Raw genomic sequence first — 19,078 nt, 5'->3', positions numbered from 1 at the left:
TGTATGTAAAGTAATTAGTGAAATACATTTGAATATAAGTTAGACTAGGTAGCGTCCTCGCTTTTGCCGCGCACCAGCAGCGAGGTCACGGTGTCCCGTGTGCTTGCTCGGCACCTGTGCGCACTCGTCCTGACAGCGGCAGCGGCCGCGCAGTGACAGTATTTGTTGTGTTCCGTCCCCCGACACACTGGCTCAGGGATCTTGTCTCTCCCTGTGTGACGTCTGGTAAGTGACGTGTGTGGCCTCAGAGGCTGGTGTGTGTCCCATCTAAAGGAGGACCCGGAGAAGCACGCCAGAGGGACCCGCGGAGGGTTCAGAGTAGGGTTTGTGTGAGTTCAGGCAGGTCTGCACAATAAAGTTAGTTTGCATCCTCCTGCTTCTAGAAAACGAGACGGCTCCTTCCGTAGGCTGAGCCTATCTAGTGTAGTGTGAGTTTTGAAGACAGTTGTTTGAGGATCAAAGATGAGCTGCCAGGCGTCTCTTCAGCAGCAGCTCTGGCACTTCTCACATACGGCTGTCTCTGGAGAGCTTGCCTTGCACAGAAGTCGCTCGGAGTCCGCAGCCATGGCCAAGGCGCGCTGTCCACACGGGCCGCTTCCCTGCAGAGCAAGCTGTGGGCGAGCGCCGAGCCCGGGTCCTGTGCCGTCTGCTCATGCGGTGGCAGCGCGTGAGAGCGCTTGTTAGCCCGATTGTCTCTGGTCTCTCTAAGCTCCCGGCGCATTTAAACAGCGGCTGCCTGCCAGCGTGGCTCCCTCCAGCCCCCTGCTGCCCCTCCACGAGCAAGTGGAAGCCTTGCTGTTCTTGTCTGAAGGGAAACCGTACCTGCTGGAGGTGGGTACTCAGGACACCGGAGCCATCTGTGCTTAGGTTACTTTCTCCCATTTGAGCAGAAATCATCTTGTTGTTATATTTTACAAGTTATCCTGGCCAAGAGAGCATTGTTAAGGTCAGCAGTAATTATTTTCTCTACGTGTGTCTAAAAGAAATAATGAGGGGGAAAGGAGACATAAAGGGAAGAGAAAGGAAGGGAGGAGGGTACTTAATAGGTTGATATTGTATATATGTAATTACAATGATTGTAATGGGGAGGTAATATGATGGAGAATGGAATTTCAAATGGGAAAGGGTGGGAGTGGGGAGGGAGGGAATTACCATGGGATATATTTTATAATCATGGAAAATGTTAATAAAAATTTAACAAAATAAAATTAAAATACAAATAAAAAAAAAAGAAATAATGAGGGGTAGCAGAGCAGTAGGGAGCTTGTCAGGCGTGTGGACGGCCCTGGACTCTATGCCCTGCCCTGTAGGCGTCCACGCGGGCGGGCGTGCAAGCGTCCACGTGTGCTCGCACTGGGACGTGTAGAGCAGGGTGCTGCCCGCCAGGTCCTGCGCAGACAGTGGCCTCGCAGGCAAGCTGAGCGGCACTACACTGCCGAAGAGGCTTTATCACAGTAGAGCTGAGTTCCCTGTCTGTCTGTCTGTCTGTCTGCTCTTGCACTACAACTGGGAACCACACTGTTTTAAGTCACTCGGGTATGGGAGTAGGCTGACCTCCACAGGACACCAGTTGTGTGGCTGGTTCTCACCTCCCCCATCATGCTGCTTTCCAAAACCCGATTTTAATCCTGGCATGGTGGTGCACACCTTTAATTCCAGCACTCAGGAGTCTGAGGTAGGAGAATTGCTATGAATTTAAGGTCACCTTGGAACACGGAGTAAGTTCCAGGTCAGCCTGAGCTGGAGTGAGACCCTACCACTTAAAAAAGAAAGGAGAGAAAGAGAAGAGGAGGGGAGGGAAAGGAGAAAGAGAAAGGAAAGGAAAGAAAAGGGGCTAGAGAGATGGCTTAGTGGTTAAGGCATTTGCCTGCAAAGCCAAAGGACCCTGGTTCAACTCCCAGGACCCACATAAGCCAGATGCACAAGGAGCTGCATGCATCTAGAGTTTGTTTGCAGTGGCTGGAGGCCCTAATGTGTCCATTCTCTATCTGCCTGTTTCTCTTTCCTTCTCTCCCTCTTAAATAAATAAAAGAAGAACAAAACAAACGTAAAAACTGAGTTTGACATACAGATGCCACGTCAACATGTGCTGTATGTCCTATTTCAAGCTTATCTTTTTTTCTTTAAATCAATCAGTTATTCACTTTTCAAGGCATTTGCCTCTGAAAGTCAGTGGTGGTGACCCTGTCCAGAGGGGAGGGCGCGTGCGGGTTGCACAGGCTGTGACGGTGTCGGGCGGGCTGCGGGACCCTCACCCCCCCCCCCATGGACCTGAGCCCCGCGTGTCCTCCCCGCAGGTCATGCTCGCCCTGCGAGAGCTGACGAGCTCCCCCGTGGCGCTCATCGAGATGGTCGCCTACTGCTGCTTCTGTAACGAGCACGTCTCCTTCACAGTGCTGCACTTCATTAAGGTGAGCCCTCGGCGCTGCCTCCCCACGGTTTGCGGCGCACCGTGGACGTGGCAAGACGCTGTTGTGATAACACTTTCCCTGCCCATAAACATAGTAGTACGCCAGGCGTGGTAGCACACACCTTTCATCCCAGCACCCGGGAGGCAGAGGCAGGAGGATGGCTGTGAGTTCGAGGCCACCCAGAGACTCCATAGTGAATTCCAGGTCAGCCTGGGCTAGAGTGAGACCCTATACCTCGAAAAGAAAAAAAAAAAGTATCATGTTCATTTTTGAAGACTGAAGAAAAGAGCTCAGAATCCCACTATTCAGTGATGACCAACAGGAACATTCTCTTTACTTATTAATTTATCCTTTATTTATTTATTATGTTTATAATTTTCTCGTTCTCACTTGATGTCATGTAAACTTTTCCACACCATGAAAGGTTGCCCGTGCTATGCTTCTGTTTGTGTGCCATGCTTTTCTTACGACCATACTCTTCCTAAGGCTAGCTAGCATCTGCATATGGCTCAGTTGTTCAACTAGCCAAGGAGAATAGTTTGTAGCTAATACTAATGCCATGGTGACCATTATTGGCTGAAGTTGGTTTTCCCCATGCATTGTCTAAAAAATAGGGTTTTCTCATCTTGTCATGGTGGTATAGGTCACTGTGACACGCTGGTCAGTATGGTAATCACTGTCACTTATTGTACCCTCTGGGTGACAGAGCCCCACCAGTCAGTCGTATTAAATACTTAACGTGCTTAATTCTCAGTAAGTCCTGTGACATAGGCATTCTTGTTGGTGCCATTTCTTAGTAACACAACCCGGGGTCATAGCCTGGTGGGCTGGGAGCTCGGACCTAACTAAGAATGTCCCTCAAGGCCTCTGCTCTCGCCCGTGCTGCCTGCCGCCTTCCTAGATGCCGTAGAAAACATCTAAGCATGCATGTGCTTTTCAGTATGCTATTTATTTGAGAGAGAGAGGGGGAGACAGAGAATGGGCATGCCAGGGCCTCTAGCCAGTCACACAGGAATGTCTCCTTCCAGGCCGTTGATATAAAAGTTATACCGTTTGGGCTGGGGAAATGGTTTAGCAGTTAAGGCATTTGCCTGCGAAGCCTAAGGACCCTGATTCCGTTCCCCAGGACCCACGTAAGCCAGACGCACAAGGGGGCGCACGCATCAGGAGATCGTTTGCAGTGGCTGGAGGCCCTGGTGCGCCCATTCTCTCTCTCTCCCCCCCCCCCAATAAATTAATTAAAATTTTTAAAATTACACTATTTGTACTGGTTTCTGCCAGCGGAAGTTCTTCCGTATCAGTAGACGTTCACGGAGCCCTGCTTACAAGTAGTGGTGTGTGTGCTGTGAATAGTAGGTGGCTCGTGGGTTCTTCCGACTCTCAGCAAAAGGCATTTTACCCACACACCAGGGGAGACGGAGTCTCCTCCTGCGTGTCTTACGGGCTCTGGGATGGCAGTCGTGGGCAGCTTCCCCTCTACCGCATGGGCAGGCCAGCCCTTGGCTTGTAGGCGGCGAGAGTGGAGTGGGTACGGCAGACAAGGTGCTGTTTCGGCCCCGGCCGGCAGCTGCGCAGTGCGCGCTGTGCTGCGGTGACGCCTCCTCCTCCCGCCTCACACGCGTACATGCAGGAGGTGCTCGACACAGCTCATGTGTTTTAGCACCTCCTCCTCCCGCCTCACACGCGTACATGCAGGAGGTGCTCGACACAGCTCATGTGTTTTAGCACCTCCTCCTCCCGCCTCACACGCATACATGCAGGAGGTGCTCGACACAGCTCATGTGTTTTAGCACCTCCTCCTCCCGCCTCACACGCGTACATGCAGGAGGTGCTCACACCTGCGTACAATGCAGGAGGTGCTCGGACACAGCTCATGTGTTTTAGCACCTCCTCCTCCCGCCTCACACGCATACATGCAGGAGGTGCTCGACACAGCTCATGTGTTTTAGCACCTCCTCCTCCCGCCTCACACGCGTACATGCAGGAGGTGCTCGACGACACAGCTCATGTGTTTTAGCACTTGCTTCTGTTTCAGGACTTTCACGTGCTTCTCTCAGAGCCCACCTCAAGGCTTTCCCATTTACGTTACCCTAGTTACGTTACCATATTCTGTAGGACGAAAGAGAACGTAAACACATGTAAGCCTGGGACATAGTAATTTAAATTTGGGGCCTGGATGGATGGCCTAGTGGTTAAGACACAGGCCTGGACAACCCAGGGACCCAGGTTCGATTCCCCAGGACCCACGTAAGCCAGAGGCACACGGGGGCGCATGCATTTAGAGTTGGTTTGCAGTGGCTGGAGGCCCTGGCATGGCCATTCTCTATCTGCTTCTTGTTCTCTCTGCCTCTTTCAAATAATTTTTTTTAATTCTCCATTTTCCTTTCTTTCCTGTTTTCTCTAATGTCACTGCAAAGTGTCATGGACTACTGACCTGGAAGAGCCTTAGAAGAGCATTTACCCCCAGAGTTAGCATTGGGAAAACTGAGACCCAGAGACTCTTGACTGGCCCAGGGTCAGCCAAGTAGAGGTAGCAGAGGGCTTGGTTGCAACGTTGTGCTGTCCACTGAATTTTTGCCCTTTCAAAAATCTGTTTCAGAATCAGCTGGAAACCGCTCCCCCGCACGAGTTGAAGAGCACGTTCCAGCTGCTTCACGAGATCCTGGTAAGTCACCGCCGCCGGCTACCTGCGCCGAGCGCTTGGGAGGCCCGCAGACGTTCGTTCTCGCACCGTCTCCCGCTCGTTTGGCCTCCACCGAGTGAGGCTTCTTCCTGCCAGACGTGTGCTCTGTGCATTGCTGACTTAGAGATGGGCACAGGGCAAAAGCCAAGGAGGAGCAGCAGGTGGCCGGTGCGCGACGCACTGTGCTTGTTAGCCTTGGAGACGGCGCTCCGAGCTGCAGGGCTGCGCGGTTGATCTTTCCTGCTCTGTCATGTGTCCCATGTTCAGAAAACATGAAACGGAACGGGAGGCAATCGACCTTAGGATGCTTTTGGATTTCAGGAATGTGAGTGAAAGCAGGAAAAAAAAAATCAGAATCAGCAAAATGCTATCCCTAGACACTGAGGTTTAGAGGAGAGGGTGGGTAAGATACTGTCCTAGATGCTGAGGTTAGAGGAGAGGGTGGGTAAAATGCTGTCCTAGACGCTGAGGTTAGAGGAGAGGGTGGGTAAGATACTGTCCTAGACGCTGAGGTTAGAGGAGAGGGTGGGTAAGATACTGTCCTAGACGCTGAGGTTAGAGGAGAGGGTGGGTAAGATGCTGTCCTAGACGCTGAGGTTAGAGGAGAGGGTGGGTAAAATGCTGTCCTAGACGCTGAGGTTAGAGGAGAGGGTGGGTAAGATACTGTCCTAGACGCTGAGGTTAGAGGAGAGGGTGGGTAAGATACTGTCCTAGACGCTGAGGTTAGAGGAGAGGGTGGGCAGTTTGCCTTATGCTGCCTTTGCAGCTCTGGGGCCTGTGACAGCCAGAATCTGAACCAAATCTGGCCACAGAGCTCAGGCTCTCTTTTGTCCTTAGCAGCTCTGTAAGCTGTGGAAGTCTGACTGGGGGGAGAGAACCCAGACGGGTTACAGAAGGCCTGTCCACCGACACCAGCCATACTAACTTCTTCCTGTAGACCACAGGATGTGCACGGGAACTAGAGGCCAACGTCCACCTCCAAATTGTTTTGCCCAAATTGTTTTTTGTTTTAATTTCTGAAGTCGGAATCATGTATCTGCGGTTCAGCTTGGGGCGTCATTGCAGGGTCGGCCAGTACTTGTGCATTGCTCACAGTCTAAAGCCTGTCAGTCCCATTTCAGGAAGCAGCAGTTTCTGAGCCCGGAACCTGCGTTCCCTTTGCATAGGCCGGCGCGTCACTGCTGTCCAGTTCCCCCACCGTCCTCTCTGCTCCTGACTGTCTCCGCCTCCTCTTTGCTCTCCTTGGTTGTCTCCTCAGCCTCTGAAGGTGTTTAGCTTGCAACCCCGCTGTCAATGGTGGGGGAAAAGACCCCCCTCTGGCAATGGTTTGGAAGGGAGGACTGAGGAAGCGAGCAGGGTTGGAGACCCCAAAGCTGTACAGGAACCTGGCAAGAATGTGGCATAAAGCGCCACATGTTCTCCCTCATATGTGGATCCTAGCTACAGATGACTGGGCTTCTGCGTGAGAAGGAAAATACTTAGTAGCAGAGGCCAGAAAGTTAAAAAGGAGACATAAAGGGAAGAGAAAGGAAGGGAGGAGGGTACTTAATAGGTTGATATTGTATATATGTAAGTAGAAATCTAGTTATCTATATGTCTGTATGCTAAGAAAAAATAATAACTTTTTAAAAAGAAATAAAAGATGTGGCATAATTAGACTTGTGTGGAAGAAGCAGCAGCGGTGGGGGATGGTGACGGGAGGGAGCAGCAAGGACAGAGACGGGATCACCAGAGTTTGAGAGGTTGATATGAGCTAATGGTGTCTCCTCGATCCCAGGACTTAACCGTAGGCCTCGGCTCAAAGGCATTAAGACGGCTTCAAACATGAGAGTGCGTCCTGGCAGGCGTACACTAAAAGCCCATCTTTCTGATTCCTTGCCTCCCTCTGCCCCAAGTCCCTTTCCGAACTCTTCTGGGGAGGTTCTGCTTCCCGAGGCCACTCTGGGCCTTGCCCAGCCGGCCGACAGCAGCTCCACGCTGCGCACGTCCCTCACCAGTCCTCAGTGCAGCCCGCGGCCCGAGTGGGTAACTTCCGAGCGAGAACGGTGGTGTGGTTACTGGGGTCGTGGATAACAGAAATGGATGGGTCTTTAATAATAATCTTACGTCTTGGTTGAAGTTAGGGATGTGTTTGAAACACCTGGCAACATCAGGACGCTCCTCCGTGCTGGGTTGTGGCGCGGTAGACCGCCATCTCTTGGGTGGAACTGTGGAGAGGCGCCGGTGCCTGGGCGCGGGCTGCTGCTTTTGCTCCCTAACCTTGGCCTCTTCCTGCCACAGGTCATTGAAGACCCCATACAAGTAGAGCGAATCAAATTCGTGTTTGAGACAGAAAACGGATTACTAGGCAAGTATGCTGGCCTGTGGGCAAAAGGTCTGCGGTGAATTTGCACGTAACCTGGGTGCTGATAATCCGGGTGCTGCCCCACTGCTCTCCCCAACTTAGAGGAGCGACTGCCGCATGAGAAGTGGGGGTAGGGCCCCTGGGTCCCCCATTCTGAACAGGCATTGGAACCCAAGGACCCGGTGACGGGTCTGTGGACAGCAGCATTCCCAGTCGGACCTGGAGTTTGCCGGCCCTTGGCTTGGCTGAGCTGAGATGGTAGTTTGGAGCTCAAACATGGGTAGAAGAGATTGCTCAGCTACAAAAGTTCCTGTTAACTAGTATAGAAAACAGGTTAGTAAACAGGATTGTTTTTACTGTACGAGCAACCACATTAACGCAGAAGCAGAGAGAGAAAGAGAGAGGGCGGCCGTGGCGGCGTAAAGGAAGCCGGCCCCCGCCGCCTCCGTCACCGCCTCTTACCGCGGTCGGCAGATGCTGGCCGAGTGCACCCAGAAGACAGCGAGCCGAGCCGAAGTCTGCACGGAAGGGAACTGATTCTTATAGGAGCACATTTGGAGACTGATACTTTCTGAAGTACTACGACATGTTTTTAAAAAAAAAGTACTTTCTTCCGGTGCTTTCAGTGTTCAGAAATGTCTTTTTGTGCAGGACATCAACAAGAGTACATGTCCTAGCGATCTAGAGCAATGCATGCTATTTGGTACTTTAATAAATCTCCTTTGATGGGTATCCGTTTCAATAAAGTAGACTACAGATGCTTTACAAAAACAAAAAAAGCACCCAAGACCCTTCCACCAGGGGCTGTGCTGTGTCAACCCGTCCTCGCCCCGGCTGGGGTGCTCTGGATCTGGTTCTGCGGGCTACAGGGCCACTAGTGGAACAGAAAGGTTTCCTTCTGGTCACAGTGTTGTCAGGTACATAAAGCGCGATTGTCTTCGGACCCCCACTCCCTGTGTCTTCTCGTGGGGTTCTCATCAGGTCCGACTTTCTCAGGAGGCCGCCCGGGCTTTTCCAAGCTCAGAACTGGGTCTGCGCCTCCCACCACCCGCCACGTCCCCAGCAGCGTCACTTCGGGCGAGTTAACAGTCATGGGCCACGATGGCGTCTCTGTCAGCGGTGGACTGTGTATGCCTGGTGTCTTCCTGTGTGGGGGTTCACTCTCATCTTTACCCACTGTCAAAGTTAACAACACAAGCCGGGCGTGGTGGCGCACGCCTCTGATCCCAGCACTCGGGAGGCAGAGGCAGGAGGATCACCATGAGTTCGAGGCCACCCTGAAACTACACAGTGAATTCCAAGTCAGCCTGGACCAGAATGAGACCCTACCTTGAGGGGAAAAAACAAAACAAAACAAAAAAAACAAAACATTAACAACACATTCCTCAGAACATGTCTCCTTTGTGAAGTCACATGTGGAAGCATGAGGGGATTGGTGGTCTTCTTTTATGGCAGAGCGGAGATTTAAGATGGAGCAGTGTACTTTGATCAGAGCAGCACCCAGGCCTTCTTGGAACATAAAAGACTCTAACCACACGAAAAGCATGGGCAAGAGAATTTGTTTATAAATCCCTACAATGCAGAGTAGGAAGTATTTTATTAAACACAACTAATAACAAACCAGACTACAAAGTATTAGAGCTTTTCATCTCTCAACCAGTTGAAGTTCTTAACTTTTTTTTTTTTGGTGGGGGGGTTCGAGGTAGGGTCTCACTCTGCTCCAGACTGACCTGGAATTAACTCTGTCATCTCAGGGTGGCCTTGAACTCATGGCAATGCTCCTACCTCTGCCTCCCAAGTGCTGGGATTAAAGGCGTGCGCCACGATGCCCAGCTGAAGTTCTTAACATTTTAAAAGTCAAACTTCCTATATTTTAAATATTTCATTAAAGTATTCAAAGTTGAATTATTCTGTTGTTTCTAGTAGTTTCAGTTGCCACCTTCCCACATGAAATTATTTTCACAACAAGAAAGCGTGCTGTTAGTTAGCCAGGCATGGTGGTGCATACCTTTAATCCCAGCACTTGGGAGTCAGAGGCAGGAGGATCGCCGTGAGTTCAAGGCCACCCTGAGACTACAGAGTGAATTCCAGGTCAGCCTGAGCTAGAGTGAGACCCTACCTCGAAAAACCAAAAACAGAAAAGAAAGCTTGCTGTTACGTGAACCCGCTTTCAGTCCAGTGCCTTGTTAAATTGTCCCCTCTCTCTCTCCGTCCAGCTTTGATGCACCACAGCAACCACGTGGACAGCAGTCGGTGCTACCAGTGTGTCAAATTTCTTGTCACTCTGGCTCAGAAGTAAGTACGGACTTTCTCATGGGAAGTGGAAAGCAGAGGGAAGGGGTGTTGGACTACAGGTCAGTTATGTCTGCAGAAAGGAAAGTGCACTTTGTCTTGGGGCCTGAGCGAGCTTGTGACTCGGTCAGGGTATTTGCTTGGGAGGCACAGAAACCGACTCAGATTAGGTTACCTTCCCAGAGAAGTGAAGAGGGCCATGAATAGAGCAGCAGATCTTAGAGAGTTTTCAGGGGAGAAAAAAGCGGTAGCAGGCCAGTCAGAAGGACAGAAACTGAGGCAGGTATGAGGCCCTTAGGTGCAAGAGTTTCTGGCCAGCCCCAGAGTCCTTCCATTAGCGTCTCGTCACCGGGAGCCGTGGAGCACTTGTAGCAGGTTCCTTGCCTGCGTCATCTCTCCTGTTTTCCACACGTGACTGAGTAGCAAGCCTGCGTCTCAGGACGAAACCGAAACGCAGGCTTGACGCCACGGCGAAGGCGCTCACCTCAGCGAACCGTACCTTCATAACCTCGCTGCGCACCCAGGTCCGGGGCACTAAGCTTGTCCACAGCGTGCAGGTGCCTTCGCCAGCCGTCTCCTGAATCCCTTTACTCTTCCAAAACTAACCCTGCACTCCATCAAATACCAAATGTCTCTTCCCCTGGCTACTGGCGAAGACTCTTAAGTTTTTGTTCCCATGAATTTGACTAGATACCTTATAGAAGTAGAATTATACAGAATTTGTTTTTAATTTTATTTGTTTGAGGGGGGAGGGGATGCGTAGTTGTGCCAGGGCCCCCTGCTGTGCAGAGCAAGCTCCAGGTGCATGCCCCATCCTGTGCATCGAGCTACCCAGAGATACCGGGGAACTGAACTGCTGAGCCGCCTCTCCAGCCCAGGCTGTTTTTGTTTGTTTGTTTGTTTTTTAAATTATTTATTTATTTATTTTTTGAGAGTGACAGGCAGAGAGAGAAAGACAGATAGAGGGAGAGAGAGAGAATGGGCGCGCCAGGGCTTCCAGCCTCTGCAAACGAACTCCAGACGCGTGCGCCCCCTTGTGCATCTGGCTAACGTGGGTCCTGGGGAACTGAGCCTTGAACCGGGGTCCTTAGGCTTCACAGGCAAGCGCTTAACCGCTAAGCCATCTCTCCAGCCCTGTTTGTTTGTTTTTATGACCAACTTATTTCACACATGGCAGTGTCTTCTAGGTTTGTCCATGCTCTAGCATGTGCCACATTTTGTTTATCCATAACCGCATTGATGAACACTTGAGAGACCCAGGTGCTGAATGTCAGGAGGAATCTTAGTGTGGGGCTGGTTTAACTCCTTCTGCAGCCCAGGGTCAGCCAAGATCAGCGACCGCGTGGGGACCGCGGTTAGCGCACAGGCTGCACTGCCCGCCCCGCGGGCGCCAGGTCACCCTTTATGCTTGCGCACATTTTGCTCCCGGGTCTTGGCCATCAGGATTGCTATCCTTGGTCTTGAGTGAGACTTAAGAAATGAGAAATCTTGGGCACTTCATCTGCAGCCTTGAACTTCTAACAGATAAGTTAGAACACACTTACAATAAAGCGTGTGTTCTGGATGATGTCATTTTGCAGGCAGCTGCCATCCCGCCATAACTGTGTTATGTTATTGCTTAGATTTGATGTTGTCAGTGTGTCGAGAGGAGCGCCTCCCAGTGGCGCTGGGCACGGCATGTCTCACAGGAGCAGGTGCCAGTCAGTCGTCAGTACCCGTGTGTGCGTCCACACCCTGCATACATCAGCGAGGGCCGTCATGAGTTTCAGTGCTGACTTCACGATGAAGAATAGCTTTCTGGATAGGCAAAGAAAAATGAAAGGGCATGCTTTAAAATGATTTTTCCCACAGTCTCTTATGCAGATCACAAAATCAAGCATAATTTGATCCTCTCAAGAATTTATTTATTATATGTATGACTTGTTTTGAAATTAGGGTTTATTTTTTGTGTTCCAGCTTTGACTTTCAGCAGGACTAATCAATAATAGTTACAGACAGTGAGCTGAGCATGGTGGTGCACACCTTTAATCTCAGCACTCGGGAGGCAGAGGTAGGAGGATCGCCGTGAGTTCAAGGCCACCCTGAGACTACAGGGCGAGTTCCAGGTCAGCCTGGGCCAGAGAGAAAAACTGTGCTACATGTCTTAAGGTTTAAGTGTACGCAGGTCTTACCTATCCAAACAGAAAAACTGTAACGTAAAACATTTAGTTTTAATGAAAGCAGTACTTAGGTTTCCAGATGTTAAAAACGAGCAAGAGTGTCTGCAGAAAGGGGCTCAGGAGGTGGCTCCATGCATGAAGCAAGGGCTGCAGTTTGGATCTCCAGCACCCTCATAAATGCCAGATGGATGTGATGGCCTGCCGTAATCCCACTGCTCCAGACAGAGAGAGACGGGATTCCTGGGCAAGATCGGCCTCCGCCCATGCACGTACCTGCACACATGTGCCACACACACACACACACACACACACACACGACCGACGCGCAAGGCATCTGGCTAAGAAAGATTTCTGTCACCAGGTGTCCTGCTGCTAAAGACTACTTCAAGGAGAATTCCCACCACTGGAGCTGGGCCGTGCAGTGGCTGCAAAAGAAGGTAACTGAAGCGCGGGCTGCCGTGGGCGTGACGGGGCAGTCGGAGACAGCACATCCTTCCAGGAAGAGGCGAGGTCTGCCAGCGTGTGGCGTAGACTCAGTGCTTTCAGACTCCAGGCACACGCATCCATTAAGTCTGTGTCTCCACGCAGCAGCCTCCCTCGCTCACTGGGCTCACGTTCCAAGAGCCCGGTGTATGATTATACCGAACCCCGCACACACTTAGTTTCTTCCTATGCACGCCTGCCTGTGGTGATCACTACGCATCAGGCACAGTAAGAGAGGAACAGCAGTGATAAAATGGGGTAGTGAACCAGGAGAGGAGTAACAGTATATGGTAATAAAGTGCCTCGCCCTGCGCTCGTGCCTGTTGGGACACTGGGAAGCGCGGCGTCTGTGTGCGCGTGAGGACGCGGACGTCATGACGGGGCTGACGCCGGGGTCACGGAGCCGTGACGGGTTTGAACTGTGTAAATCGTTTTATGTATGGTGTACGTCAAGTAGATTCGTTGCTAGACAGGAGGATTCGTGTGTCTGAAGCAGGACAGCACATGATACCATCACAATACTCAGACTGGCACACAATTGAAAGCTTAGGCCTGGCTGGTTTCTGGAATTCTCCGTTAGTTATTCGTAGGCACCTGCAAGGGGGGGTGGGGGCAAGGCCACGCACTGCGGGTTGAGGTTGTTCTCCGGGTGAAGAGTAGCTGAGGGCGGTAGAGGAGGTCAGCCCTCCACGACCGGCCGCGGTAACGGGCGCCCGGGTCAGCGTGCGCTCTGGCGAGGGATGGGGGTCTGGGGTCTTGTGGGGGAGTACTTACCACCTGTGCTTGCGACCTTGCGTCCAGATGTCAGAGCACTATTGGACACCACAGAGCAATGTCTCCAATGAAACCTCAACTGGAAAAACCTTCCAGCGAACCATTTCAGCTCAGGTGAGCTCCGTCTGTCCTGATGTGCTTGGAAACCCCTCGGCGCATGGCTCAGAGAAGCGAGGGTTGGAAACGAGAACAAACAGAAGCAACCGCTGAGTTTGGGCACACGTGGGCAGGAACGCCGGGCTGGTTGGCATGTGCTTGTGCGGGTTGCAGCGAGCAGAGCGCTGCTGGGTTGGTGCTGGGTCCTGCCTTGCGTAGGGCGCTGCTGCGCAGCGCGGACGGCGCGGCTCCGTGGCTGAGGAGCCGCCCGACCCTCCTGTGCTTGACCCTCCTGCAGGACACGCTGGCCTACGCCACAGCTTTGCTGAATGAAAAAGAGCCGTCGGGAAGCAGCAATGGCTCGGAGAGCAGCCCCGCCAACGAGAACGGAGAGAGGCACCTGCAGCAGGTACGAGTGCCCGTCCTTGGCTGGCAGGGCAGCGCTGGCTCTCGGGCTTGCCAGGGGCCGAGGGAGACAGGCTGCTCCGCCCAGCAAGCCTGCGTGGTTGGCCGGGCCGCGCTGTGACGTGGACTCGGGCGCCCTGGTGTCCGCGGCTGCCCAGTTGCCGACAATCTCTCATTTGCTGTCCTCCATCTTCCTGGAAATGTGGGCCTGAAAGGAAAGGCCTCGTGCAACTGAGGGACACCTACTCGCCCGGGCACTCGGGATTGTCGAAGTTAGCTTTAACAAACCTGAAAGTGCACTCCTCATCGCTGTAGTAAAGAGGCGTTTACGAAGCAGGCGTGCCTGCAAGATGCAAGCGTGATCACACTCATGGCGTCTCCCCGGCAGCCTTGGCGCAGTTGCAGCCCCGGGCGTGTCGCTCCTTCCCCACGTCGCCTCGAAACCCTCCCTGCGCGGCTCAGCCTGGGCGCCACGAGCAGTCGCTCTCCTTTGCTGCAAGAGCCGGGTGGGTCTCGGGGAGAGGGAAGGAGCTGCGCCTCTTCCCGCCCGCACGACCCTCCCTCGCCCACATTTTAAGTTCTGCTGCCATCCCTGCCGCCCTTTAACGCGGTCCTCTGCTCTCGTCTTCAGTAGCCCTTGCGCCCCGTCGTCTTCACGCTCCCTTCTCCTGACTCCTGAGCTCCCGCGCTCTGCCCCCTCCAGCCTCTCCCCTCTCCTCCGCTCCGCAGCTGGGGTAGCAGGCGGTCTCACCCCCAGCGGCGGCTGGTGCTGCACTGGCCCCCCCTTTCTGAGACACGCTCCTCCGTACCTTTCATCTCACCCCACTCTGGGTGTTCTGGTGCTGCACTGGCCCCCCCTTTCTGAGACACGCTCCTCCGTGCCTTCCATCTCACCCCACTCTGGGTGTTCTGGTGCTGCACTGGCCCCCCCTTTCTGAGACACGCTCCTCCATGCCTTTCATCTCACCCCACTCTGGGTGTTCTGGTGCTGCACTGGCCCCCCCTTTCTGAAACACGCTTCTCCGTGCCTTTCATCTCACCCCACTCTGTGTTTTTTTTTCTTGGACACCTCTGACCTTGCTCAGACTACTTCTAGATCAGCGTCCAGCAAGCATGCAGTGGACGTGGTGCACATCTCCACACTCAGTGCCTCCATCACTGCTTTTCCTGAAACGCGCAGCTCGGGGGTTCCTGAGGTCCACACCTGCTGTGTCTCAGAAGACTCCTCAGCATGCCCCGCACCTCCATACCTCCCAGGAAAGCAGAGCGCCCTCAACACCCTTACCTCATAAACAGCACCCCGTGTCCCAGACCATTCCCACCACTCTGATACCTAGTTCACCCATCTCTTCCTTCCTCCCAAGCGTTGTGCTCTGTGGACCTCTGAGAATTCCCTGCTTTCACCCCTTACCTCCAGGTCACTTGCTGAAACTTGTCAAGGAATTTTCCTTGCTGTTCGAGAAAGCCCCTATGCTCCCCACAGTCCTGTCTAACTTGAGCCCGGTATACTTCTCCCCTCGGTACCTTGTGAATTTCAGTCTGTCATGCCCTGTTCCTTCCCCAAGACATTGTCCCTTCCCCTGTCCCTACCTTAACCTAGATCAGTCCCAAGGCACACGGTGGGTCTTCAGAACGAGTTGTCGGCTGTGCAAGCCAGATGCATGGTGCTGTGTGAGGAGCGGAGCAGGTGGCCAGTCCCCGTCTCTGCTCTCCCATCGCTCGCTCGGCGCTAGGGAGCCGCCTGTGTGCAGTGGAGAGCTGCGTCCCTGGGCCAGTCCCTGGGCTTGTTTCAGTGCCTAAGTGAGATCATGCAGCTGAGAGTGTTTTGCATGATCATGAATTGTCCAGTTGAAGGCTTACTAATTACCACTGTATTTAATTACTTTGCAAATAACCACAGAGGTAAGTTGATGCATGAGGACATACTTAAATTACAGATACAAGTAAAGGAGAAGTATGTAGAAAACTTTCCCCTGGGCTGGAGAGATGGCTTAACAGTTAAGCACTTGCCTGGGAAGCCTAAGGACCCCGGTTCAAGGCTCAATTCCCCAGGACCCATGTTAGCCAGATGCATAAGGTGGCACATGTGTCTGGAGTTTGCAGTGGCTGGAGGGCCTAGTGTGCCCATTCTCTCCCTCTCCCTCCCTCCCTCCCTCTCCCTCTCTCTCTCTCTCTCTCTCTCTCTCTCTCTCTCTCTCTCTGCCTGTCATGTCATTCTCAAATAAATAAATAAAAATAAACAAAGAAAAAAGAAAAGAAAACTTTGCCCCTGGCTATAACTGAACACACCTGAACTTCCTGTACTTTCCCACAGGGTTCAGAGTCTCCCATGATGATTGGTGAGTTAAGAAGCGACCTTGACGATGTCGATCCGTGAACAGTGTGCCCAGCACCTGACAGGACAGGCTGATAAGCTCCTTTTGGAAAGCAAAACCTCATCCTTGAAGCCCTTAGAAGGGCCCGCAGGCAGCTCCCAAGAGTGTGTGAGTGGAGGACCGTGTGTTCGGAAGGAAAGCCTTCTGTGGCCCCTGGAAGGCTGGGGGGCTTGCTTGGTGGTGGGAGAGCACCGGTGTCTGGACCCACTGCCGCGGGTCCGTGTGGATTAACATCTGAGGAGACTGCAGGAGCGAAGCCGTGGCCCACTTCTGGTACATGAACACACAAGTGAGGACAAAGCCTTGGCTTTCCTTGTGATGTGATAGAAAAAAAGTCTCGATTTTTTATATTTTAAGGAAAAAAATAACAAGATAACAAAAGCAAGCAGCCTTTAGATTTATGGGCAAATTTTTAATCTTGCAGTAACATTAAATAGAAATATCCAATTTAAGATGATGTAAAGATGTGGTAAAATATCTTTTTGTTGTAAAATAGTTGTTGAATCCAGTTTACATAGACCCTTGTATTTAATATGTCTCCCTCTTTGTACAGAATTTCTGATCTGTTAGTTTGAGAGCTGTGGGTATTGTCTTGGATCTTGAAAAACGTTAGTAGCATCAAAAAGTGGGAAATCGCTCAGCTCCTGAGTTATTTTCTGGGATGGTTAAGGCGGGAAGCGTGGCGAACACTGTGTTCTTCGCAGCCTAGGCCACGACCACTAGAGAAGGTGCACGTTGTTCCCAAGACGGACTTCGCAGCGACCACATTAAGAGCACTTTAAAATATAGTTTTATTGAGTTCGACTTCACAAGATTATCTTTTTAATGCTTGGAGACATATTGAATAAATGGTTGTCTGGAGTCATGTGATCTGCAATCATTTGATTTTGCTTAAGCGTGATTACTGTGCCCTTGTGTTGCTTGTACGTGGAGCTCACAGCCTCGGTCAGTGACACTGCTTCGAGGGGCTCAGCGTACTTTACTGCAGAAAGGAACTCAAGACTCGGCTTCTCCTCAGTGTCACCAATACTGAAGAGGCGAGGTGTAAGGCCTGCTGTCCTAGAAATAAGTAGAAAACAGCTCACACCCATCCGGCTTGTTCTAGTGCCCCATAGCAGCAGTCGCTCCCTTCAGGGCCGGGTGTGAGGCCACTTTCTGTGTTTTCTATCTTGAGTTGCTGGCAGTTCCGCCTGCCTCGCCTTCATTTACGTGTTCTGCCTGATTTGCCACTGTCATGTCACTAGATTTGCCAAGTCAGAGAGGCACAGCCGGCCCCAAAGTGCCTTTTTGGTCGCTTTTCATTCCTGGGGACACAGGGACAACATGGCAGGGCTGTGCACTCTCAGAGACCATGCACCTCACTGCTCCCCTGTGGTGGAGGTTCCTGGGCAGCCAGCCGGCCGCCTCAGTTTGTAATTCCATGACCTGCCGCAAGCCAGTGCTGGCTTCTGTCCAAGCCCACAGCAGACAGACGGAAGAGCCGCCTTGCAGAGCCGTGTCCTCAGGGAAGCGGGCAGAGAGAGGCAAGGAGCAAGTTGGGTGTGGTTCCGCTGTTAGAGCCGGGTTCGAATGTGACGGTCTGAAGTTGATTGTGAATACCCGAACACCCGTGTGTCCCGCTGTTTCCCTCCCCGACTCACCTTCTCTCCACACCCGTCCTCCAGAAAGGTTGTGTGGGACCCGCATTGAGACGCCGGCGATGATGCACGGTGGGATGTCATCGCCGGCAGCCGCACTCAGGAGCCCGAATTCAGGAGTGGAATGCCACTTGTAGTCAATCCCTTCATTTCCTATGGAAACGATGCCTTCTGCGCCCGCTCCGTGCCTCGGGGTCCCTGTCGCTCCCCACTCGGGTCCTGCTTGTTACCTTGCTGCTGCGAGATCACCCTGTCCACTGCGCCAGCACCCAAGAAGCCCGCTGAAGGCTTCAGTGCAGCGCCACGACGCGGCCTACTGTGACAGGCTTGCCTTGAAGGAGTTCTCGTTTTTACTGCCAATGTTTGGACGAAGATGTTTTTATAACCTTTCACAGTGGTTGGCAAGTGAGCAGGAATTGCACAATCAACTGGATGCCGTGTCTTCTTAAGGAACCCTCAAGCCCCAGCTGACCGTCATCCTGACCCCAAGGCACCTCGGGACAGACAAGCGAGTCGTTCTCATGTGGCTGTCCTGGCAGGACTGACGGACGTGGTCAGCGACACCCAGAAGAAGCCGTAGAGCCACCAGACTCACCCGGCCCTCCCTGGTGACGCCCAGGTGTGCGCAGGACCTTTTGAGCTTGGAACAAGCAGACTGGAATTTTCCTCTGCTACCTCTTGTGTACAAAACAAACAAACAAACAAACAAAATCTTTGTTTATAAAATTTCAAAAGGAAGTAGTTAAACTAGGAGAGACTCCGAGTTCTAAATCTGGTTTGTGTGTGGCCGAGTTCTTAGGAAGCCTCTGAGAGTATCAAATAAATTTTTCAAAAATGTACAGTTGGAGTCTCACAGACGTTTCTCTCCAATATTCCTGACCCCTTCCCATATACCACGCCACTCTGCAGGAAGGGGTGTGGGTCCTATAGATTTTCACTGATCTTCCCTCTTCCCCTGGGTTTCCTTGCAAAGCTTGGGTACAGCTGTCTACCCCGGGAGCCCCTCCCTCTCCAGTCCACACCACATCTGGTCAAACTGAGGGTCCTGCCTCGGTCTGTGTCATTCAGAGCGACCTGCGTCACTCACACAGGTCCCCTCCCCTCTTCTAGATCCCTCTCTCCTTAAAAGCTAGGCCTTCTTCCCTACTACAGTGGGCAGCTGTCAACAACGTAGGAAGCTGCTCACTCACACAGGGCTCTCTAGCCAGTCAGCCTGTGCTCCTATGCCATCCTGGGCGGGTTCCGGCTGCACACACGGGACTGGCGTCTGTGCCATGAGCATCCGTCGACTTGAACGCTTTCCGCGTGTCACTGGCACAGGCTATAGACTTGCTTAAGACGTTGACACTAACTTGGGGGGGGGGGCGGTCGTGCGGCAGAGGTGGTCACACACTGCATTAATGGGCTATATTTGTGCTT

General features: G+C 52.4%; 1 protein-coding gene across 4 annotated transcripts in view; it reads left to right on the top strand.

The window, feature by feature from the left end:
- Positions 1-18,498, top strand: part of Usp24 (ubiquitin specific peptidase 24) — a 143,938-nt gene extending 125,440 nt beyond the window's left edge. For all 4 annotated transcript variants that reach the window (XM_045139213.1, XM_045139216.1, XM_045139215.1 and 1 more), the window contains 9 exons: positions 710-831; positions 2,298-2,411; positions 5,011-5,076; positions 7,375-7,441; positions 9,655-9,733; positions 12,251-12,326; positions 13,174-13,260; positions 13,541-13,651; positions 15,962-18,498. In XM_045139213.1, coding sequence (XP_044995148.1) covers positions 710-831; positions 2,298-2,411; positions 5,011-5,076; positions 7,375-7,441; positions 9,655-9,733; positions 12,251-12,326; positions 13,174-13,260; positions 13,541-13,651; positions 15,962-16,024 — 785 coding nt within the window. In that variant the 3' untranslated portion in view covers positions 16,025-18,498. The remainder of the gene's footprint in view (positions 1-709; positions 832-2,297; positions 2,412-5,010; positions 5,077-7,374; positions 7,442-9,654; positions 9,734-12,250; positions 12,327-13,173; positions 13,261-13,540; positions 13,652-15,961) is intronic.
- The last annotated feature ends 580 nt before the right edge of the window (positions 18,499-19,078 follow it).

Source organism: Jaculus jaculus, chromosome 21, assembly GCF_020740685.1.
Source record: "Jaculus jaculus isolate mJacJac1 chromosome 21, mJacJac1.mat.Y.cur, whole genome shotgun sequence".
In the NCBI taxonomy this organism is placed as follows: domain Eukaryota; kingdom Metazoa; phylum Chordata; class Mammalia; order Rodentia; family Dipodidae; genus Jaculus; species Jaculus jaculus.
Note: the sequence above shows the minus strand (reverse complement) of the source record. Positions and strands in the feature narration are given on the sequence as shown.